Source organism: Schistocerca gregaria, chromosome 7 (assembly GCF_023897955.1).
Source record: "Schistocerca gregaria isolate iqSchGreg1 chromosome 7, iqSchGreg1.2, whole genome shotgun sequence".
Lineage (NCBI taxonomy): Eukaryota > Metazoa > Arthropoda > Insecta > Orthoptera > Acrididae > Schistocerca > Schistocerca gregaria.
Window position 1 is genome coordinate 506,802,300 of NC_064926.1, and position 24,970 is coordinate 506,827,269.

At 44.4% G+C, this 24,970-nt stretch overlaps 1 protein-coding gene across 2 annotated transcripts in view; it reads right to left on the bottom strand.

Moving 5' to 3' along the window:
* Window positions 1–8,662: 8,662 nt before the first annotated feature.
* Window positions 8,663–24,970, bottom strand: part of LOC126281987 (zinc finger protein basonuclin-1-like) — a 175,011-nt gene continuing 158,703 nt past the window's right edge. The window contains exons 8-9 of one of the 2 annotated variants that reach the window (XM_049981370.1): window positions 19,898–20,160; window positions 8,663–12,027 (exon numbers count right to left, since the gene is read on the bottom strand). In XM_049981370.1, coding sequence (XP_049837327.1) covers window positions 11,640–12,027; window positions 19,898–20,160 — 651 coding nt within the window. In that variant the 3' untranslated portion in view covers window positions 8,663–11,639. The remainder of the gene's footprint in view (window positions 12,028–19,897; window positions 20,161–24,970) is intronic. The other variant, XM_049981371.1, reaches the window with a different exon arrangement.

Below are 24,970 nucleotides of genomic sequence, written 5' to 3' on the forward strand. Positions count from 1 at the left end.
TGGTGCACGATACTTTAAAATTTTGACGCGTTATCGTCAAACAGTTCCAATCGAAAAAGGGGGTGGTGCTACTGGAACATCCAGCATACTCGCCGGATCTCAATCCTCCAGTCTTCTCCTTATTCCGTCGACTCAAACTCGCTTTGAAGGGAAAGAGATTTGTCGAGATTCCTGACATCCAACGAAACGTGACGCGGCTTTTGAACGCCATCCCAAAGGAACGCTTTGTCCAAAGTTTCCAGGACATGCATCGCAAATCTCAGCGGTGCATAGTTGTTGGAGGTGACTGTTTAGAAGGACAATAAGGTAACTGTAGTTCATAGTTCATCCACGTTAGTGTTACATGAATATTCACCGAACCTCATTGTCAGAAGTTGTATATATAACTGACCAATTGTTTAAATTTGGATGTAATTCATAACAATGTATAACTGCTTATTTTATAATTCACCATGTGTCAAATATTCCAATCTTCCAAGATGTTTCTTTAATTACATCTTGTATGTAATTATGTATCTTTAACTGCGATGTTGTAAGTCGCCTTTTTATACGCACACTGAGAATTTAGCTCTTCACGCTATAATATGTAAACACTGGCAACCTCCGACCACTTCAAAGATAATATAACCAGCTTTTGCAATAAAGAGTCCCATTACCTGTTCTCAAGGCGCACCACAGATCGCACGGTGCAGAGTGGGATGCCTTTATGATGATCTTTGACGATCGTTTCACTTATGTCAGTGGCTTCCTGGACACAGTGTAGCGAAGTTTAAAACCTGTGATCAAACGAACCATTCTAATTGCCAGTAAATTACCACATTACACAAATGTTCTCCCATTTACTTTTGAAAAAAGGTTTATATAACCGAAGATACATGTTTTCACTATGACTTGGGTTCTATTCAAGACTAATGATTTATAACACGTAAGTAAGAGAGAAATAATGAAATAATGCGGCCCATACATTGATTTAATTGTGTGCCATGTTTTTTTCTGATACTTTGTGTAATACTTGTACTTGCATTGTGCTTTAATCTGTTGCAGTTGTAACGCTTGATAATCGCCTAAGGCCGAAATCTGCATCCTGGAATAAAACCTGTTGTAGAGTCAAATGGTGGTTATGTCTTTCAGAAAGAATACAAGGAGCTCGTCAACTGCCCGATGCTTAAGAAAGGAGACCAAAATGAGCTGCAGCGACTACACAGGAAACACCTTCTTAACAAAAGTACAACTTCTAAGATCTTGAGCATGACGCTGCTGAAGCGGATAACACCATATATGGAGGAGACACTTGGATTCCAGAAAGCAGGATTTAGAAAGTGAGAATGGTCATTAGACATCCTGCGCATAGTACGGCAACTATTATCAAAGAGCCGGGAATTTCGCAGATGTTCACGGCCTTTTTGTGTACTTCCAGAAAGCGTGATAGTGTGAATAGGCGAACAGTACGATATGGGCAGAAGTTATCAAAAAACTGATAAAACTAAGACGGGAACGTACCCAAGAGACACCACACACGGTGAAAATGAATGGAAAGATGTCGGAGAAGTTCAAGGTGAGAAATGGAGTGCATCAGGGAGACTACCTCCATCCTGCTGTTTAATCCGCCAGTATAAAGGGCACCGAAAAAAAAAAACAAGCTCACAGAGAGATGTAGTTTTAATACCACAGAATGTGCAAGATTTGGTTCTGATGGTGAGAATGTTAATGGAAGAGGCAATAGAATGCGGATAAGACAATAGCTCGAAGTGAGCAGGAGGGATGATGACGAGACTTTCGAAGTGAATGGTGATCTTTACTAATGGGTAAAATATTTCAAATGTCTTGGGGCAGTACCCAGTTCAAATGGCTCTGAGCACTATGGGACTTAACATCTATGGTCATCAGTCCCCTAGAACTTAGAACTACTTAAACCTAACTAACCTAAGGACATCACACAATACCCAGTCATTACGACAGTACCCAGTGAAAGGGGTGAGGTGGACCAGTAAATAATAGCAAGAATTAAGGTAGGAAACAGGCCAACACATGTAGTCAGGAAGCTGATCAAATCCTGGCTTCTATCGAATTCCACGAGGATTAGGATAGACGGGACTGCAATACGCCCCGTCATCCTACACAGAGCAGACACCTAGATTCTGGACCACGGGCCCCACTCCTCCCCCGGCCAAAGAAAAGAAAAAAAGGACTTCTGACATTTGAGAGCGCAGTTCTAAGACAGACTTTGCGACCAATGAAAGGTAGTGACGACTGGAGAAAGAAGGAAAAACCACGAATTGTAGGATGTAAAAATTTCTGGACATTGTGGCAGTGATTAAAGAGAGGAGAGTGAAGTGATGTGGCCAAGGAATGAGTGGAGAAAGCCAGATCACTAGGCAGCTGATGGAAGAAGACTTCTGAGGTAACAGACGAAAACCACGGCTGAGATGGCCTGATGTTATCAGAGGGGAAATGAGTACGATGGGGCTGGCTGAATTTGGAATATATGGCTGATTGTTGAAACCAAGACCGACTACGGTTTGTGTAGCCATCCTAGAAACTAAGTCAGTTGTTGTCTAGAGACCGATCGCACGGCACTGCAAAACAACCACCTTTTTTTAGAAATTAAGAATTTTTAAAATTCTTTGGAGACCTGGCAACTGAAATGTAAGTAAGTGAAGACAGCTGGAGAGGATTTTGCGAAATGAACTAGGCGACACAAGGAATCACTCTTATCTTCCATAATGTATGCGCAATAGCACATCTCTGTTGCAGTAGTACTAGTTATTTCAGCTGTACTAGCTGGTAGGTAAACACACAAGAGCCGACTCAAAGTTCTTCTCGCAGTTCGCGAATAAATGCTCAAACTGTTAAGGGTGTAATGTGTATCAACTCACTTCCCTACAACTACATCCTCTGCTGTCTCACTCGCGGAATAATTCTAACTCACGATCTGAACTGGACTCGCAAAAGAAGTGGCAAGACTTTTACTACGAGGCCACTTATCGTTCAGAAATCAGTTTAAACTTTGAAGCTAGAGCTTCTCATTCTTTCGAGTCCAAACGCCCAATCCCCTCATTCTTTTCCCGAGCCTCGACAGCTCTTATAATGCTTTCCACCACAACGTCTGTTGGCTTGCTTCCCATTCACTGCCCCTATCGTCTCTTTCCACCTGTGCTGTTAAGTCCTGGTGACGTCAATTACATTCCAGTTTTGTAATACAGATCTTGAACCAACCAGCTAACATTAATGATAAGAGTTTAAAAAAAACTGTGCTGTCACAGTTCAAACTAATATAAAACATCATATACCATAATCAGTTGCTTTCCATGAAGCTTTACATTAACATAAAGTCTCTGTTGCTAACTTAAGTGTACGTAGTCTTCAAATTATCGATATTAAGTGAGGATGTAAGCATGTGAGCATTTACAAATAAGGTAACCCAATTTTTGATGCTGAGGCGTATACAGTAAATGTTTGCAGGTACGCTGTCAAGGAAACTTTACCTCAGTCTCTGGTTATGAAGGACGCTCTTCTACTTCAAGAAAGACAGCAGATGCTGGTCTCGACACCGGCACGGCCAGCCACTCTCGGCGCAGCGTTACCTGCGCTTCTCGCCAAGTGGCTTGTAACCCTTTTCCGTGCGTGTCAGAGTGTGTCTGATGTAACACCACTCCTCTGCGTTTTTCGTATTCGAGATACTTTGGTCGCAATTATACACATGTCTGTCCTGACCAGGAGTATTTCCAAAGGAAACCACCAAAAACGTTTTCTATACGGGGCCACATGCCCTCGGCTTAAACCTTTACTCTCATGCCTTCTGTAGTCAGCCGTCCAAGCTGGAATCTTTAAAATATTGAAACCCACATTCAGAATGCCCATATACACTCCTGGAAATGGAAAAAAGAACACATTGACACCGGTGTGTCAGACCCACCATACTTGCTCCGGACACTGCGAGAGGGCTGTACAACCAATGATCACACGCACGGCACAGCGGACACACCAGGAACCGCGGTGTTGGCCGGCGAATGGCGCTAGCTGCGCAGAATTTGTGCACCGCCGCCGTCAGTGTCAGCCAGTTTGCCGTGGCATACGGAGCTCCATCGCAGTCTTTAACACTGGTAGCATGCCGCGACAGCGTGGACGTGAACCGTACGTGCAGTTGACGGACTTCGAGCGAGGGCGTATAGTGGGCATGCGGGAGGCCGGGTGGACGTACCGCTCAACACGTGGGGCGTGAGATCTCCACAGTACATCGATGTTGTCGCCAGTGGTCGGCGGAAGGTGCACGTGCCCGTCGACCTGGGACCGGACCGCAGCGACTCACGGATGCACGCCAAGATAGTAGGATCCTACGCAGTGCCGTAGGGGACCGCACCGCCACTTACCAGCAAATTAGGGACACTGTTGCTCCTGGGGTATCGGCGAGGACCATTCGCAACCGTCTCCATGAAGCTGGGCTACGGTCCCGCACACCGTTAGGCCGTCTTCCGCTCACGCCCCAACATCGTGCAGCCCGCTTCCAGTGGTGTCGCGACAGGCGTGAATGGAGGGACGAATGGAGACGTGTCGTCTTCAGCGATGAGAGTCGCTTCTGCCTTGGTGCCAATGATGGTCGTATGCGTGTTTGGCGCCGTGCAGGTGAGCGCCACAGTCCGGACTGCATACGACCGAGGCACACAGGGCCAACACCCGGCATCATGGTGTGGGGAGCGATCTCCTACACTCGCCGTACACCTCTGGTGATCGTCGAGGGGACACTGAATAATGCACGGTACATCCAAACCGTCATCGAACCCATTGTTCTACCATTCCTAGACCGGCAAGGGAACTTGCTGTTCCAACAGGACAATGCACGTCCGTATGTATCCCGAGCCACCCAACGTGCTCTAAAAGGTGTAAGTCAACTACCCTGGCCAGCAAGATCTCCGGATCTGTCCCCCATTGAGCATGTTTGTGACTGGATGAAGCGTCGTCTCACGCGGTCTGCACGTCCAGCACGAACGCTGGTCCAACTGAGGCGCCAGGTGGAAATGGCATGGCAAGCCGTTCCACAGGACTACATCCAGCATCTCTACGATCGTCTCCATGGGAGAATAGCAGCCTGCATTGCTGCGAAAGGTGGATATACACTGTACTAGTGCCGACATTGTGCATGCTCTGTTGCCTGTGTCTATGTGTCTGTGGTTCTGTCAGTGTGATCATGTGATGTATCTGACCCCAGGAATGTGTCAATAAATTTTCCCTTCCTGGGACAATGAATTCACGGTGTTCTTATTTCAATTTCCAGGAGAGTATGACATGCCACAGCTGCAAGGAATACGATAGACCCCAGCCTTACGCAAACCAAGATCATCTTTTACGGACGCCAACAGGGTCTCAATCTTATAAGGTGGTCAAAAAACACATTTCACATCATATTTCCGCAAAATACGGCCAATCCTGTTGGAAATGCTTCCTGCGTAGGGCAAAAAGGCCGCAGACTTAGGTAACACTTGGTTGCTATCGTCACTCACCCGTTGCACAGAAGGCTGATGGCGCAACGCACGTTTGATCTGCCTCTCACTATAACCATTCTGACGAAAGGTGACTTCGAGATGTGCTAGCTCAGCTGCCAAACTTTCAGGGTCTGAGATAACGTGGGCCCTGTGAACCAAGGTGCGAAGTACTCCTTCACGCTGAGCTGGATGGTGACAACTATCAGCTCGCAGATACAAGTCAGTGTGGGTGGGCTTCCTATAAACAGAATGTCCCAACGTACCATCAGTCTTTCTTTTGACCAACACATCAAGGAAGGGAAGGTATTCATTCTTTTCCACCTCCATAGTGAACTGAATATTCGGGTGGATTCAATTCAGATGTTCCAAAAACCGGTTTAAATACCCACTACCATGAGGCAACACAACAAAAGTATCGTCTACATATCTGAAACATACGTATGTTAACCGGGGGCCTAGAAACGACGGAGAGGCTCCGTCCCTGCCGCTGCCGCATTGGTACACAACCCCACGACGACTACCGCAGTCCACTTCACCCCTCCGCCGCCCCATACCAAACCCAGGGTTATCGTGCGAGTGTAACCCCTATGTTTGCGTGGTAGAGTAATGGTGGTGTACGCGTACGTGGAGCACTTGTTTGTGCAGCAATCGCTGACATACTGTAATTGAGGCGGAATAAGGGGAACCAGCCCGCATTCGAAAAGACAGAGGGAAAACCGCCTAAAAGCCATCCACAGACTGGCCGGCTCACCGGACCTCGACACAAATCTGCATGGCGGATTCGTGCCGGGGACCAGGCGCTTCTTCCCGCCCGGATAGCCGTGCGTTAGACCGCACGGCCGACCGGGCGGGCCATATTTATGTATAGGGCGAACGAATATTTTGTATTTTAAAAGTGAACTGGCTGGACAGCATCTTGCATTCTAAATTTGGCTTGACGTGCTTAGCTTAATCTGTGCTCTGCATTTTTTGCTTTTTTTCTCTTGTGTGAAGGCTGTATTTTGTCTGTGCCAGTTACACCGCTATCGCGGCGGTGCAACACTTTATTTCCTCTTTATTCGATGTCACACATTTCCTTCAACTTTCGCAGAAAATAGAAACAAGTTTCAGGTTCAAAACACATAAATCCCATGTCAAATATTGTAATTTCTCTGAAGCGCGTCATATTTTCGGCTACGTCTCATAAGTTACTCCAAAACTGCGTGTCACTTTCGTCTTCTTCGCTTCATGTTGGATACTACCTGGAAGTATTCTGAAATTCATAACATAGTGTACAGAATACTAAGTAGTCAGACCAGTGCACAGGTCAGTTTCTAACGTGCAGCAGTACTTATAAGAGACTACATCACAAAATGCAGACGTGACGCAATAAAGGCACCAGTCCAACATAGAATCTTCGATGTGGGTTTACTATCATTCAATAATACAGTTTTGCACAGAAATCTTGTATACAATGGTCAGTACTCGACTCATGAAGTCTCCACTACCACAAATAACACGCCGTTGATCAGTGGTGTCTCAGCTCGTTGTTCTATATGAAGGAGGCCACGTTTTCTGCCACACATTTTTCAGTTGTTACTACAACAAATTATGTTACTCTGAAAACAAGCTGGCAGTAAAGTAAAATTACAGATTGCAGTGAAAGGCTTGGGGTCTTTTTCAGTGTGGCTCTCTGTCATCTGTATGTCTAAATAAATAGGTATTTTCGGAACATGAATGCAATTATTGATGTTATGCGTTTGCATGTGGTAGAGCATTGTCATCTTTCCTTCACAAGATCCACAAATGGACAAATCAGATTTAAAGTTACTCTTTATGTTAAGAGAATTTTCCTGAGTTACAATCTAGGTGCATTTTGGTGCATTATACTGCTTATAGCACAGATAAAACAAAAACGTATTAATACTTTCTGTAGCATGCTATCATCTCGTGTCCTGTTCATAAGCAGTCTCATAATTTCATCGTACTTGTGCAGCGATGTGAACAAATGCATTGTCCTGACATAAACAGAAGTTAACAATGGAAATTATAGTGATGTGTATATATAACTATTCTCTGTTACTGGTAACAATAAACTTCCCTATGCAGTTATTAATGAACTTAACTTTCATGCAGTCTGAAATTGACTGCATTCTTTGTTCCCCCTTCTTATTTATTCTGAAAAAACTGCATTATGTTCCGATAGGAGCACTGGAATTATCTGAAAATGTATCAGGCTTTCTTTTAAACTTATGTAACAATCAAGCCTCTATGTAACAGCTAGACAGGTATTTACCCGATCAGTCGGAAAAGTTTCTAGACTTGATTAAGGAAAAAACAATGTTGATTTAAATACTTCAGTGTTCTTATATAGTCTAGCCCCACTTGAGCGTAACGCAAGGAACATTCGTACAGTCATGTGAGATGGGCAGAAAAGTTGTTCTTCGGGATGTTTTCAGCTCGAACTTCACATTGCCTTCAATGTCGGTTATCTTGTCAACATCTCAATTCTTTATGTGAATTTCTACCGTATGTCGTTTTGTGGTAGTTTCATATTGACAACACCAAGTCTCGTTACCCTTAACGAATTTTACTGGAAGAGTGCTGTCCGCATTTTGCATTTCAATCAAGTCACGCCAGGCGTCCAGCGTCATCGTTTTTGTTTCGGAGTTGACGTGTCTTTCCACATAATTTCTCCAGAACATTCAGGAGGATGTCTTGAACACTCAATTTATACTCTCTTAGAACTTGTGGCACAAAAACATTGACACACTACAGTAGCACGTTCGCTAATTATCATTGTCTGTTCATAACTTACAGGTCCATTTCAAATGTGTTGATTACAGTTGTTGTTCACTTCAAACTCCTATTGTAGTTAGTGCACGGAGATCCCTTGAACGCCAGAAATAAAATCAGTCTTGGGACTCTCAGTAACTAAGACTCATGAAATTATATTAGTCTACGCTGTGGGAACTACATCAGCATTCTTATGGAAGTCAATGAAAAACATTGTTCTCGCATCTCAGCCTTGAATCATAGTATGCCAATTTTATAAGCTCACAACCCTCAAAATAATTATGTTATCGTCAGACAATTGGAAGTTGATTATGCAGTATCACTTGCAATTTATGGTCGCTGAAAATAGAAGGTAAGGATATATCTGAAGGTTTGGTTAGTTTAGATAGTGACTCAGGATGAATCAGTTACTTGTCCATTCTAAGTTTTAATATCGATACAAAAATTACAATTTTATATTTGTGGTACACATATACAAATCACGGTCATCACACCATGGACATACTACTGGACTGAACAATTGGTTCCTTATAGTCCTACTTGAGGCCATTTTAAATTGACATTAATGTAGGCCGGTATTTGTACATCATCCTCTAAATGTCAGTCTCGTCATGGTCTAATATAGTAAAAAGAGAAATGTTTCTACAAATGGCTACAGCCACTGCACAATCGCTAAAATATGACGTTGCATATAAATTTTTGCAACCAGTTTAATTCATGAGACTTAGGATACATCATACTATAAAGAACCACAAAATTTACAGTTACATTTGTACAAATTCATACGCTGAAATGCAATTTTAGAAGACTGCCAAATAGAAAAATATGGTTTTATCTGCTGAGCGAGATTGAAATACAGGAACTTTACGTTAATACTAAGTGTGCTCGACAGAGCAGTAGGCAAGAGATGCGGCACATTACACATACAATGAGAATTAAGTGCAGGCCAAGACCTGACAGTTGTTCTTGGTTCGTACTGCCACTCGATTGCAGCAGTTTGTGTGGTACACGGTTTTGGAGCTCCGCAGGAGTCAATACTCTGTTCAGAATTCCTTTAGGAGTGACACCTACGAAGGAAATAGTGGAGACAAGGCCAATCCCACGAGTCCTGTAGCCGCGGCAACAAATCCTGGTTGAGAAACGTTCATCCACAACCTCACTCCCCCCAAATAAAATAATTCCCATGCGGATGTTCAGGCAGTTTGTTCTTCTATGGAATTATTAATGTGGGAGGAGTTATTACTGTTGTTTCTCTTGTGCTAATAAGATGTTACTTACACACGTATTGATCAGTATCCCAAAATGAAACCCAAACAAGTGATCAGGTAACACTTGATGAGCGAGTGCAGAATTCATGCTTAACATTTAATTCCAATTACTTCTTGTTAGCAATCGACGCTGCTGGATTTGGAGCACATGAAAATACGATCTACCCTTAGGATTTCGTTAGCGTAATTTGTTCACTTATCATCAATAACAAAAAAAACTTGTCTTGCTTGTCGAATATTCGGTACAGTTAGCACACGTAAAACACAGACAGTAAAAGGTTAACAAAAACATGTACAGAAACTGGGCTTTAGTTGTGATTCGAAGAACATGAAAAGGAAGTAATACTTGAGAAGGGAGTGGGAGAAGATTGTAAGCTATTTCCGATGTTATTCCATCTGTACATCATCAGAGCTGTGAGGTAAAGCAAGAAGAAATTTGTAAAGGCAATTTGAGTCTTGGAGAATAAATTAATACTTTGATGTTTGACAGTGACATTCTAATTTTGGCAGAGGCGCTAAGGTCTTCGAAGATTAATTGAACGGAATGGAATGTGTCACGAATAGGTATTATAAAATGGATATAAAATACTGAAACAAATGTAACAGAATATAGACGAACGAAATAAGGTGGAACTGTGAGAATTTAAGTAGGAAATGAGACTATACGAGTCATGCTATCTTGTCAGCAAAATAAGTGACAATGGTTGAAACAGAGAGAACATCAAATGCAGACTGGCTACAGTAAGAAAAGAATTCTGAAAAAAAAGAGGAACTTGTTAAAATGAGTATAAATTTAAGTGTCAGAAAGTGCTTTCTCTGAGTGTTTGTCTGGAGTGTAGCAAAGGAAAGAAGGTGAAATGTACATGATTAACACTTGAGACAAGAAGAGAATGGCTTTTTTAATGTGGCGTCACTGACAAATGCTGAATACTGATAAAGCGAATAACGAATGGCGACTTATGAGTACAATCGGCAGAAAATATATGCAGCTCCACTAAAAGGAGGGTCATCTGATAGGACACGTACTGAGGCATCAATGTATGGATGTAGGTGCAGTGGTTACAAGGAAGAGATGAAGAGGCGTGCACAAATAGACTAATGTGGACAGCTGTGTCAACAGTGGTGTGTCCACCTAACTTCAACAACAACAAAAATTTTCGCTTGTCGAAAATTAGGTAAAATGGTGAGGAAATACGTTTTCGTTACTTCCCGTCACATTTTAAAAGTTTACAGTAATGATGTAGGCAGTAGCAACGAGTTAAAATTTGTACCTGGACTTGGATTTGAACTCAGGTCTTCCGCTTTCTATGCAGATGCGCTATCCATCACTGGCACTCCAACTATCACACCTGCATGAACTACCCTATGCATCTCTTTCCCTGATACAAATTCCAGTTCACTCCTCAACTCATTGTTGTTCTCCTTCTAAACTCGCACCAGTATTGCCGAGACTCTCCGATATTGGAACAGCTCAGCAGAAGGACAAATGGGGTGCATCCTGCCTGTAACTCAGGCACAGGTGATGTATCAAACATTAAGCGAACACCCAAGTTCCAGTCCTGGCGCTGGTACAAATTTAAATTCATTGCTTCAGTGTACATCATTTCTTAGATAAACCTGGGAGTCAGTAGGTCTCAGTAACATTGACTGCATAGGATTTTAAGAATTCGCTGTAGCAAGTAAAATTGAGATGACAACACTGCAGGACACACTGGTGGTTGGTTGGTTGGGTGATTTCTGGGAGAGGACCAACAGCGAGGTCATCAGTCCAATCGGATTATGGAGAGATTGAAAGGAAGTTTTATGTGCCATTTCAAAGGTACCATCCCAGAAGTGGCCTGAAGCAATTTAGGGAAATCACGGAAAACATAAATCGGGATGGCCAGACGCGTGTTTGAACTGTCGTCCTCCCGAATACCAGTCGAGTGTGCTAACCACTGCGCCACCTCGCTGGGTCAGGACACATTGGTGCCAGCTCGCGAGTTCGACCCGTCTATATCAAACAAGAGACTGCAACGTGCTCCGTGCGCGATGCGGTATCTCCGTTGCGCGCCTATTCGTGCTCCTGCGGAAGTGCCAGCCCTGAAGTTATTCTGAACAGAGTTTCAGAGTTTCACTACAGGTGGCAGTCGTCCTCCGAGGAGAGCGAGTCCGAGGCGAAGAGTTTGGCGGGCCTCTCGCCGGCGACGGCGGCGCAGCGCGTGGGGTGCTGGCTCTTCCGCTTGCGCGTCCCCCTCTGCGGCGGCTCGGGCGCGGCGGCCGGCGTTTCGGCCGCAGACGCGTCTTCGGGAGCGGTCAGCTTGGGCGACTCCTCGCCGCTCTCCTGCTGCCACCGCCTCTGCAGGCGCTTCAGCCAGCTGGGCTCCGGCTTCTCGTCCGCTTCGCCCCCAGCCTTGGTGTCGGCGTCGGACTCGCCCTCGTAGGCCGCGCCGTTGTTCTTGGGCGACATGGACGAGTCCTCGGAGGACGTGTGCGCCTGCCCGGTCTGCGTCGAGTCCTCGAACCTGTAACCAGCGTAAGAAGTGGTGAGAAATAGTGAAGGGCCAGGTGGAGTACGTATCTGAAAACTTAAGGTCTTGTAGACCTGAATGGTCGGCAGCTGCAATGCTTGTAAAATGATGGGGAGAGGTTACGAAGGCTCGGATCGACTTTTTGACGCCATCTACAAGATTACACAGTCCTGGAGGCTGGAGAGGGGGCTGGTAGATTTTCACTTAGGAACCCATGCTCGGAAACAGAATCTAACGGCGCTGCAGAGCGTCGAAATTACAGGTGGCGGCGTCTATAAATGTATGTATACACAGGGTGATCCCCCTGATGGTGTTACAAACTTCCTACATCTACATCTACGAAGATACTCTGCAAATCACATTTAAGTGCCTGGCAGAGGGTTCGTCAAACCACCTTCACAATTCTCTATAATTCCAATCTCGTACAGCGCGCGGAAAGAACGAACACCTATATCTCTCCGTACGAGCTCTGATTTCCCTTATTTTATCGTCCTGATCGTTCCGCCTTATGTAGGTCGGTGTCAACAAAATATTTACGCATTCGCAGGAGAAAGTTCGTGATTGGAATTTCGTGAGAAGATTCCGTCGCAACGAAAACGTTTTCCTTTTAATGATTTCCAGCCCAATCCTGTATCATTTCTGTGACACTCTCTCCCATATTTCGCGATAATACAAAACGTGCTGACTTTCTTCGAACTTTTTCAATGTATTCCGGCAGTCGTATCTGGTAAGGATCCAACACCGCGCAGCAGCACTATTCTAAAAGAGGACGGAAAATCGTAGTGTAGGCAGTCTCCTTAGTAGGTCTGTTACATTTACTAAGTGTCCTGCCTGTGTTCTTTCCAATTTAACCTGTTCGTAATTGTAATACCTAGGTATTTAGCTGAATTTACGGCTTTTAGATTAGACTGTTTTTATCGTTAATTGGAGTTTAACGAGTTCCTTTTAGCACTCATGTGGATGACCTCACACTTTTCGATATTTAGGGTCACTTGCCACTTTTCGTACCATTCAGACATTTTTTCTAACTCGTTTTGGAGTTTGTTTTGATCTTCTGATGACTTTATTAGTTGATAAACGACAGCGTCATCTGCAAACAACCGAAGACGGCTGCTCACATTGTCTCCCAAATCGTTTATATAGATAGCAAACAGCAAAGGGCCTATAACACTACCTTGGGGAACGCCAGAAATCACTTCTGTTTTACACGATGACGTTCCATCAATTACTACGAACTGTGACCTCTTAGACAGGAAATCACAAATCCAGTCACAGAACTGAGACGATATTCCATATGCACGCAATTTTACTATGAGCCGCTTGTGGGGTACAGTATCAAAGCCTTCCGGAAATCCAGGAATACGGAATCGATCTGAAATCCCTTGTCAATATCACTCAGCACTTCATGTGACTAAAGAGCTACTTCTGTTTCACAGGAACGATGTTTTCTAAACCCATGTTGACTGTGTCTCAATAGATCGTTTCCTTCGAGGTAATTCATAATGTTCGAACACAATATGTGTACTAAAATCCTGCTGCATATCGAAGTTAACGATATGGGCCTGTAATTTAGTGGATTACTCGTACTACCTTACTTGAATATTGGTGTGTCCTGTGCAACTTTCCTGTCTTTGGGTACGGATATTTCGTCGAGCGAACGGTTGTATATGATTGTTAAGTATGGAGCTAATGCATCAGCATACTCCGAAAGGAACCTAATTGGTATACAGTCTGGACCAGAAGACTTGCTTTTATTAAGTTTACTTCTACGTTACTCATGTTGGCAGCTGTTCTCAATTCGAATTCTGGAATATTTACTTCGTCTTCTTTTGTGAAGGCATTTTGAAAGGCTGTGGGTAGTAACTCTGTTGTGGCAGCACTGTCTTCCATAGTATTTCCATTGTTATTGCGCAGAGAAGGCACTGATTGTTTCTTGCTGCTAAAATACTTCACATACGACCAGAATATCTTTGGATTTTCTGCCAGGTTTCGAGAAAAAGTTTCGTTGTGGTAACTGTTACAGGTGTCTCGCATTGAACTCCGCGCTGTTTCGAGCTTCTGTAATGGATCGACAATCTTGTGGATTTTGCGTCTGTTTAAATTTGGCATGTTTGTTTCGTTGTTTCTGCAACAGTGTTCCTAGGATGATGGAGAAGGATAGAAACATCAATTTAAAGTTTGGGTCCTGAACCTGAAAAAGAGCGAGTCGAAAGTTATAAGCAAAAACCGTTTTGATATTTCGGACGGTGGAATGCGTGTACGGGTATTGTTGTAGGGTACGCAGTTTTCAGAGGTGGTAGTATGTATCAAAACAAGGAAAAAATGGGCTGTAAAACGCATACCTCAGGAGCTCTGAGCACTTTTCCATCTTCACTACTGTAAACCAACCCTCCTCTGTTGAACATGTGCTCAAAGCTGTTAAGGTATGCATTGGAGAGCCCATGTTTACTGGACATTTTTTCTTGTCTCGGTCCACACTACCACTGAAAATTACCTAACATACAATCTTAGCAACAACATTATTGGAACATGTTTTTCGCTCACAATTTTCGACTCGTTCGTTTCCGGTACAGCGACCCTTAATTCAAATTGATCTATTTATCCTTCTCCATTATCCTAGAAATTTTGTAACACCACCACGGAATCTACCGGTATAAATATATACATTTACAAGCGCGGTTGCTTCTAACTTTTACTCTCTGTAGCATCGCTGGACGACGTTTCCAGACATGGGTTTCTAAGTGAAACCCGACCTACCAAGTACCTTCTACAACTTCTGGAAGTGTGTAACATGAATCGTGAAAACACCTTGTATATGACGGGGTACATAAGGGTCAAAGGTTACCAAGGTAGCACACCCAGCAGCAGTTAACACTGGTGGGCCACCATTTGCAACGAGAGAAACATTTCTTATGATCTACCAGAGCGCTAGAGATAGCGGCATTTTTCGCAAACTGCCCCGCAGCGTAGCGAATCACATGATCAGACACTGATAATATTCTTAATCCAGTTAAAAAGAAGGAAGAACTTGACACAACCAGACCTAGATATGGCAACAAAAGTTGACCGAAGAAGGCAAAATTTGGTGAGCGAAGGACGGGTTCTGAGAGACATTCGAGGGCAAATAGAGAACAGTGTAGCGGCTACGATAAAAAAGTAAGAAAACAATTAAAAAAGGCTGTCCAAGGCGCCACACCAGACTCAAGAATTAACTCTTCCTGCAAAAGCAACTAAGAAAGTTAATCTTAAAAAAATAAAAAAGAAACAACATGAAATATTAGTAAATAATAAAAAGCAGCTATGTTATTTGGTTGGAATGCTCAAGATTCTCGGTTGCAGTCCCGTCTGGTGCGCCATTTTGCTATGACATGTTTCTCAGAGTGACTTATCATTATATTTCTATATGAATGAGTCTAATTTGTCAACTGCAATCTATGCCCGCCTGGTGTTAATTGGTTTCAATTAACTGTCATAACATACAAATGTTTAAAATTACCACTCTGCCAGTTAAGACGTAAAAGAGAAAATAAACTGTTTATATTGGCTTTGCAGTGGCGTAAAAGATGTACTTTGTTCTGGATGATTACAGTAATAAATGCATTTAAAGCAAAAATTCTCCTCATTTCATGGACAAAATAACTACTTAGGTGAAGATTTAAAGGAAAGAAAGTTTTATAAATAAGGCGAAAGTCAAGCAAAATGAGTAATAGAAATACCGATTACATTACCTTGGACGAAAATATTAAAGGATGAAATGGAACAAATTAAATCGAAGTAATACGGAAAAATAATTCAAATCACATGGGCAAGGATTCCAAATGGAACAAAAATAAAATCAAATGAAGAGCCAATAAAAGTTTGCACAATAACCTGCATCACGGTATAGATGATTCCAAACAGTCGATCCTACCCCTGACCACCTCCCCTTCTCACTCGCCAAGAGAAACCGATAGGATTATGACGTATGAAAAAGCGTAATGCATGACGCCCGAATGTTGCAGCTAAATGTGGAAAATGTCGCGAGTGTAGACACGAGATCCCAGCTGTCTGTTACAGACAGATGTGCACTGAACATGGCAGGAGGTCGTGAGTTAGTTGAAAGTGAAATGGTTATCGGTGGAAGACGCTTGGATAATAGATTATCAGAGATTACACAAAGGTTAGCGTTTCAGAGATCGTCACTGCCAGCAATGGATCTTCAGTATCTCACTGACTGAAGTTTCCACACCCGTAAACCGCCGCACAGGAAGAGCACAAGTATGGCGAAGGAACACATGTCACTTAGGCTGCGCAGGTTCATACGTGGTGATTGGTGGTCTACTGTAACACAGCCGCCGAACTGATGTGGGGAGTCAGGAACTTGTTTGTACTGGGGTTCTACCTATGTAAATGCATAAGACGGGCTTCAGCGGCCGACGAACAATTCATCTGCCAGTGACTTCCCAGGAATTTGGCCACTAAGTGTATGCTGAAGCGGTACATATAAAGTTTTGGGTGAAATGCGACCTGAGGCGTATCGATGTGGTGCCTCCTTTCTTATTCATTCTGATTCTGAATAGATAAAAGTCAGTAGGGTGGGATAAAAATGAACAAGCATCGAGTGTGTGCATGTAAGCTTAGCGGAAGTCATTTAACAAGCTAAATTAACTTAAAGGGATTGGCTTGAGCTGTACTAATGATTTATTCAAACCATGCCTCTGAGTTGGGGGTGTCCTAGACGCCAAAGTTTGTTCATCTGACAAGCGGCTGGGTCATCGTCAACGGTGGAGAGAATAAGTAGCAATATCACGATTGGAGCGAAACTGGACCTGTCTGCAGGTAGTCTGAAAATCCATGAGATATTTTGAGATTGAAAAATTCACAGATTTAGACAGACTTGTCTTAGAGAGCGCTGATCAACAACGTTCGACAAGCAGTTGTGCTTTACAGCCCTGATATGTGAGCAGATAGGAACAGTGACAGAAAGAAACGTGAAATCTTTAAAAGAAGAATATTGAGGTGGATCTTTCGCAATGTTAACTATGGAGGAACACTGAGACGTTGGACGTATAAATACGTATACAAATACAACTTGCTCATCATATGTTACGAAATACGAGAATTATCTGTAGCTGTTACGGAATGCCACAAAAAATTCGTTCTCTTGGCAGAAGAGTCCATTAATGGGCTTAGCTGGGAAATGACCTAACCTAGCAAGGTGTCTTGGAGACTAGAAGGAAACAGCTCTTGTTCCTTGCCGATGCGGGCTACTCGGTGCTGGTTTCGTTCAAAATACAAAATTTTTAGTTGTTAGTGCTAGAAAACTGCATTACTCTTCTAACTGAGCGGTTGCTAGACAAATCTAAAATTTACCGGTGGCTGCAAATTGTGTCTAGTTATTGTCTAGACCATCGATACCTTGTAGAGGGTCCTCAAAACGTCAAATTACCCCCACTATGAGAAAGAATACAGTGGAGGATTTCTATTGATCTTGATGTTAGTGTTGTTACTGTGATGTAGTTTTTTTTCGGTGTTTTGCAGCGTTGATCATTCGCAACAGGTTAAGACGGCGAACCGAATAGAAAACCGAATACCTGTCTCTGGAAGATAGGGTTTTTTCAGTCAAAATGATACGTGCACACCTAACTCATCCAATACACGATTCATGTAATCATAATCTTCCTTGCACACCATGATCACAAAGAACTGACCCACGTCACGTGTAAGGGGGGGGGGGAGATATAATTTGGATTCATTGCGGCTTCGGTGGCGAATTCATTGAAGAGTCGCCAGAAGGATGGAAATTTGACTGAGCTCAGTCGTTTTCAAAGAAACTGTTCTGGATTCACCGTTAAGGAAATCATGAGAAACGTAAATCCTGATATGTGGATGGGGATTAAAGCCCCATTCTTCTCGGTTACAGGTGTATTAAAAACTCTGTCACCTATCTCGGTCATGGGCTGGAGGGTCGCATGGATTTTAGAAAATATGAGTGATAACACTGAAATAATGAGGCTGAGGCATAGCGCATTTACCAGTATATATACATTTCTTTTTTAACCATTACCTAATTATGAGGGGGTTTCCAGTGAGTTTTGTAACTCTTTTTTTTTTCTCTGCCAATTTCGGCTGACAAAATGCGGAATTTGTTACGGATATCGTGGAATATTCCCGCTTCAGCCCCTGCGAGTTCTTGAAGTGGCGGCGCTATGCCCAGCTTTCAAAATGGCGTCTGTTACGGAGTTGCGTTCCAAGCGGAGGGCTGTCACTGAGACGCTTTGGCTGAAAGCCAGAGCATTTCAGCTACAGAGGTGAGGCAGTGAACAAAAGCACGGTGAGTCATTGGGGAAGGTGCCTGTAATCATAGCAACAAGGTCGCACAAACGTTTCCTATCTCCTGCACACCGTAGTGACTCCTGCAGTGTTGGAACGTGCGGACACTCTCAATCGAGGTGATCTACAGATCACAATCAAACGCCTCGCTGCTCAACTGGACGTCTCTGTTGGTAGCACTGACAGACAGTTGAATTACTGAAAGGTATGTGCCCGCTGTGTTCCTTGCTGCCTCACAGAAGCCCATAAAGACCAGCGAAGGACCACACCGCTCGTGACAATTTTTTGGCGAACTGGCGATGAAACATGGGTCATCACTTCGAACCGAAAACAAAACATCAATTCTTGGAGCGGACGCCGCACCTGTTCTCCTCCGAAGACAAGGTTCGAAACCGCGCCATCAGTCGACAAACTCATGGCGACGGTCTTCTGGAACTGTGGAAGGGTTATTCTGTTCGATGTTTTCCTTTTGGTGCAACGATCAACCCTGAAATGTGCTAACTCAGGGTACTGAAGAAACGTCTTCGCAATGTTTGTCACCACAAAAATACAAACGAACTCCTTCTTCTCCGTGACAACGCAAGGCCTTAAACACTAGCCTGTGCACTCGAGGGAACCCCATAGAAGTTCATTGGACTGCTCTTGCTCATCACCCTATAGCCCGGATCTCGCAAATTCCGACTACCATCTGTCTGAACCAATGAGGGATATCATTCGACGGGAAGCAGTACGTCGATGATGAGGAAGTTATTAATGGATCAGAACGTTGCCTCCGAAGTCGACCAGTAGAGTGGAACCACGCGGGCACTAGGTCCTCTCAGTAAAGCCAAAATAGCGAGGAACAATATGGGGTATTGGAATCCTAAACAGAACCAAGCTGTTTGCAGAAAAAAAAAAAATTTTTACATCAGTAAATCATGTACATGGCTGCACGTTCAGAGACCGTGAATAATTACAACTGAAAGAAAATCAGCCGCCGCGTTTGATTAACCGAGCGGTCTAAGGCGCTGTAGTCATAGACTGTGCGGCTGGTCCCGGCGGAGATTCGAGTGCTCCCTTGGGCATGAGTGTATGTGTTTGTCCTTAGGATAATTTAGGTTAAGTAGTGTGTAAACGTAGGGACTGATGACATCAGCAGTTAAGTCCCATAAGATTTCACACACATTTGAACATTTTTTTTTTTTTTAAATCAGCCCTCGGTCACTATTTTTAACGAATTAACCTGGTTTCGGCACTGCTACGAGTGTGTTCCTCAGAATTTAAATCAAAGAATGTTCTATATTCTATAGCATGGTCACATTTACTCTATCATACGTTTTCAGTCATAATTCTGTGACCATGTTATAGAATATAGACCATTCTTTGATTTAAATTCTGAGGATGACACTCCTAGCAGTGTCGAAACTAGTTAATTTGTTAAAAATAGTGACCGAGAGCTGATTTTCTTTCAGTTGTTACATCACTTGTTGAACGTCCCTCGAGTAAACGGAGTAAATAAGTCTACAAGAAGCAGTAAAAGAAATAAATAGGTAAATAAATAAAGGGGACTCACCTGAGCTCTGGGCGCGCGCCCTGCAGCAGCCTGAGGCTGAGCACGCGGGTCAGCGTGTCTTCCGCGCTGACGCCACCCACGCCGACGTCGACGGCGCCGGCAGCGCCGAGTACGGCCGGCGCGGCGTCGACGGGCGAGCGGCTGGGGTAGCGCACGGCGACGTCGGCGCGCCGGAACTGCAGCTGGTGCAGCTTGGGGTTGGGGTTGGCGCTGTGCCGGTTGCGCGACCGCCGCGAGCTGAACATCATGTTGCAGCCCTCCACCTGCGGGCACACGGCGCGATCAGACGCGTCCACTGCTGCACACCACTGCGGTTACACGACATACTTGCTGCGGTTCCAAGGAAGTGCACGGGAGGTATTCAAGAGAGGAAAACTACTGGGTGCACAAGAACACTGGTGTACATAACGTCCGTATCTGATGACCTCGTTCTCGGCGGAACGTTAAAGCATGTTCTTTCATTCCTTCCTTGTGAAAATCTTAAGGACCAAAGTAATTTTCACATGACGTGTACCAGCCAAGTAACATAGCTTGTATCAAGCTTGGACCGCACATAGAAAAAACTGCCACAGTACAGTACAGAAGGTAAGTGAAAGAATACAAACCGAGACGAACCCAGAAATGACGTTTTATATTGAAACATAATAATTACGCTCAGGTCACCGCGATTCATGATAATCCCTTGGACATTACAAAAGGCAGCACATTGTTCTTAATAGGGTGTGCGATCACAACCGGCTTCGGTGCAGCCTCTGCAATGTGCTCCTACATTTCCTGCGTTTGGTAAGTAGTTCTTGTGTCGGGAGTTCCATTCCTCGACGAGCGCGGTTAAAAACTGCTGGATGGTCCTCGGAGCATGTGGACATCTTGCAAAAGTCTCCAAAACGCATCCCCTACGTGCTCCATGGGATTTAAGTTCGGAGTAACGGATAGGACAGTCAATTCGCCGAATATCCTCCATTCCAATGGTTCCTCACCAGTGGTTTACGATGCGATCGCGCATTATGACGCATAATAATGAAATAAGGAACGAATGCAGCCCTGAAAATACATCCATGCAACATTACGCCTCCTCACGTCATCACAATTCGTCTCTCAAAAGTATCACGGTTCTACTCTTCCCTGTTTTCGTTCAATGTTCTCCCCCTCGCCGTATTGTGGTACGTTCAGCATTGTCACACGTGTGTTGTTATCCACGTGTTATGGTGTGGAGAGGCATAATGTTGCATGCACCTACTGAACTCCAAACCTTCCAACACGCTACTATCACCGATCAACGTTATTGTCACACTGTACTCCTTCCCGCACGTTCGTCCTGTCGAGGGTTCATTCGGCCCTGAGTTCAGATTCTGGTATGACAATGAGCGGCGACGTGGAACAGCGCAGGTGACGGAGCTCCTGGAACGAAAAGATAATCGGTGAATGGAGTGGTCTGCCCTGCCCCCCCCCCCCCCCCCCCCCAACAAAATCCCACTGACCACGTGACCGAGTGTTGGATGCGTTGAGGTGTCGCATTCCAAGACGTTCATATGTACCAACGACATTGCCCGCATCTCGTGGTCGTGCGGTAGCGTTCTCGCTTCCCACGCTCGGGTTCCCGGGTTCTATTCCCGGCGGGGTCAGGGATTTTCTCTGCCTCGTGATGGCTGGGTGTTGTGTGATTTCCTTAGGATAGTTAGGTTTAAGTAGTTCTAAGTTCTAGGGGACTGATGACCATCGATGTTAAGTCTCATAGTGCTCAGAGCCATTTGAACCAACTACATTATGCAGTCACCAGCTGCGCTAGTTCACGAATGGAACGCCATACCATAAGAAATCCTATGTAACCTTTCGGCCAGCATGGGAGCGCGTTGCACAGCATGTTCTCCCTCCCATGGTGATCACAACCAGTCCTGGGGTTTCTAATGTCCAGGGGTTCATCATAAATCGCGGCAGCTTAAGTTTCATTACTCTCTTGGAATAAAAGTGTCATGCATATTCTTCATATTGCGTACTTCTTTCAGTTACCTTCTGTATTAGACTGTAGCAGTTCTCTCTATGCCCCCCCCCCCCCCCCTCTGTGTTACATGCCAGTGACTCATCATGCGAAAGCTACTTTCATCCGTAAGTTTTGCACAGCAGTATAACTTGTCTCTGAGCATCGTCGTGTACTTGCGGCGCACCGATAGATTCACTAAATTTCGCGTGAGCAAAGCCTTCAACAAAATTGCTTCTCTTAATATTTCGGCCGTATACCTTATGGACATCTTCAGGGGCCGACAGAATGAAGCTGCGACATTCGCTCCTACCTTTTACACGCGTGGAATGAGCCACTGCGCGTGTGGCCGCAGACGCAAAGGTGTCACATGCGTCATTCGGTGGCAAATAAGTATGTTTAAATTGAATCTGAGGCTACGCAGTCAATTCACGCTGGGATATCGATGTGTGACTGCATTGCAGCAAGTTTATTACATAAAGTGCCGGCTTTCACGATTTGTGCAAGCTGAAAAAGCTATGTCTTTTAATCAAATTCTTCGCCAAACGAATTTCAACTGCTTCTTTCACCAGCGAGTGCTAAAAAGATAATGGCGACGTTGGAATTGCGACGTTTTCATACAGAACAGAGCGATTGGTGTCGATACAGTACTCTGTCACAGACTATTTATTGGACTGTAGCAGCTCCGTGTACCCGCGGCGGTCCACATTTAGATAAAAGAATCGTTTCAAACGCTCTGCGGAACATGTACCTAACTAATGAACTAACTTCCGTGCATCTTTCATGAATTGTGCGAGTCGTCTGCTAGACGTTCGACAAGCTACCCTTACAGGGGATGAACCTTGGGGTCCGCAACCGTGCGGAGCATCAAGTCATCTGCAGCAAAACCCAGGAGTGCGGTTGTTTTCAGTGGAGGGCGAAAAGTCACATTAACTTCGTGATTGATCTGGATGTGAAAGACTTCCCACATACTGCACGAACGGCTTGGATTGAAATTTCCCTGTGACTTCTTCCTCAGTCATTCTGCGCGCCTTGGGTTGTATTCGCAACGCCTTGTGTATCTGTTGTGGAGAATACCCGTGTGCTGCACAGACTCCTTCTGAGTGTAGAATCTCACCTGCATGTTGCGTTACTGAGGACAGCTGTCTCCCACACGTCCTTCCTAGATAGTCAGTTCCTTGACGGGGACTTCAAACAATGTTAACGGCCGTGCCGAAGTGGACTCACTAATGTCAGTCAGATCAGGCAATAAAGCACCTCCGGGCATGGACAGTAATTGGATGGTAACGTTCGGATATGCTGCTTGCTGTTGACGATTTTTCCCTTTGTCTTACGGCAGAGGGGACAGGAGGAATGATCACTTGCAAATTCCTGATCACCTGTCCTGCATTAAATTATAAACCTATCCGCAGATCCACAGTATCTCATTAAGTGAATGCATGCGGTTGATGGTGATCTGTACGTCGGATGGGGTCGTTGACTTCAGCGATCCCATTGGTGTTCTTAGAGAGGAGTAAGGCTCTATACGCCGGGACTGGGTTTCACCCTCTCTCTCCTATCATCTCCAACACGAATATGCATTGAATTACAACATAACAATTAGTCACCTTAACAAATACCCTTCCCAACACAGCTTTTATACATCGCGAAGGAAAGGTTCCTGCTGGCGTCAAGAATAGGAGAAACCTTTCCAATCAGGCGGCTGAACCTGTTCTTCGGGATTGACAACCGTTTATGGCATACGATTTTACTTTACCTCAAACAATCTCAATCGCTACAGATATTTGTAAGATCTGCCTTATCATTGGGTGGAGACAGTCATTTGAAATGTCAGGCAAAACATTTCGCGGGACTCACTACAATTCCACGCCCCTTGCGGTCAGAAAGAAGCAACTGCGCAGAACACACGGCGGCTGTGGCTAAAGCCGTCTGTGGGCTACCCATTGCCTTTGGATGAAGGCGACATTTATGTACTGGCAGCAGAAATTTGCTGCAGAAGTAACGCAGGAGTTTCCGCGGTGATGACTGGTCACAGGTGGGGAAATACATCTCACTAATGCGAACACCATGGGTTCCATGGAGACTCACTGAGAATCTGGTTTCAACAGACGGTAGTTCTGGCCAACTAGGAAAGCCTGGGTCGGTATACTCTGTATGGATGCTACACAGCACCGCCTCCACATCACGCGGGGACTGATTGCCGGTTTCACTTCTGCTGGCAGTTGGCTAAAGGTGCTCAGCTCTAGTGGGATGATTTTCCGTGGCTGGTACCGTGACGGCGTCTTGAGCTAGTTCAAAGAGCTCAATTTTCTGATACTGTAGCCGATACGGTCACCCTAACGTATTTTACGCCCCAGCGTAATGTAACAGGAAATCTTTTAAATACGTATGTCGTGATTCTTCAGTGCTTTCGTATTATAGACCAATAAATAACGCAATCTTCCGTCCCACATCTTCACAGTTCCATGAGCATGAGGCAAGGCCGCAATATTGTCTGCCAGATGTCACGGTATAGAAATTTAGTGCTTTATTAAGTGACCGTGATATGTAGAGTCCCGACGTTGGCTGTTTCGCAAAGCAGACTTGTCGGATTTTATTGCTGTTCGCTTGGGAAACGTTTACGTGGGACATCAGGCCTGTTTACGACTGCAGTGTGGATTTATTTACAGGCTGGAAGCACCATGTTATGACCGAGCAAAAGTAACCAGAGCATGTAATTCTGGATGTAACTAAAGGAAGCACTGTTTTCCAAGTTTCGTAGAAAGGACTTGTAATATAGTTCTGATGTTTCCTCTATGACAGAATTATCTACGATTTAGTGTCCTCCGTCGAAAATGGCAAGGATGTCCAATACGATCACCACAGGATTCCAGCCTGGCACAACAATTTCCTTCAACTTTATTAGTCTTTAATATCCTGTAGCTTTCATATATAATTTTCTCCGTCTCCTTGTTGGATCAAATTTGAGATATAAGTCGTCCTAGCTACGACTTCCTCCATTGTCATCGACAGAAGCAGATGAGTATGATCATAAAAGTAATCATTCAGGTAATCTCGAACGCAGATGTGGAAATGCAGAAGTCCGCCAGCTTCTTGAA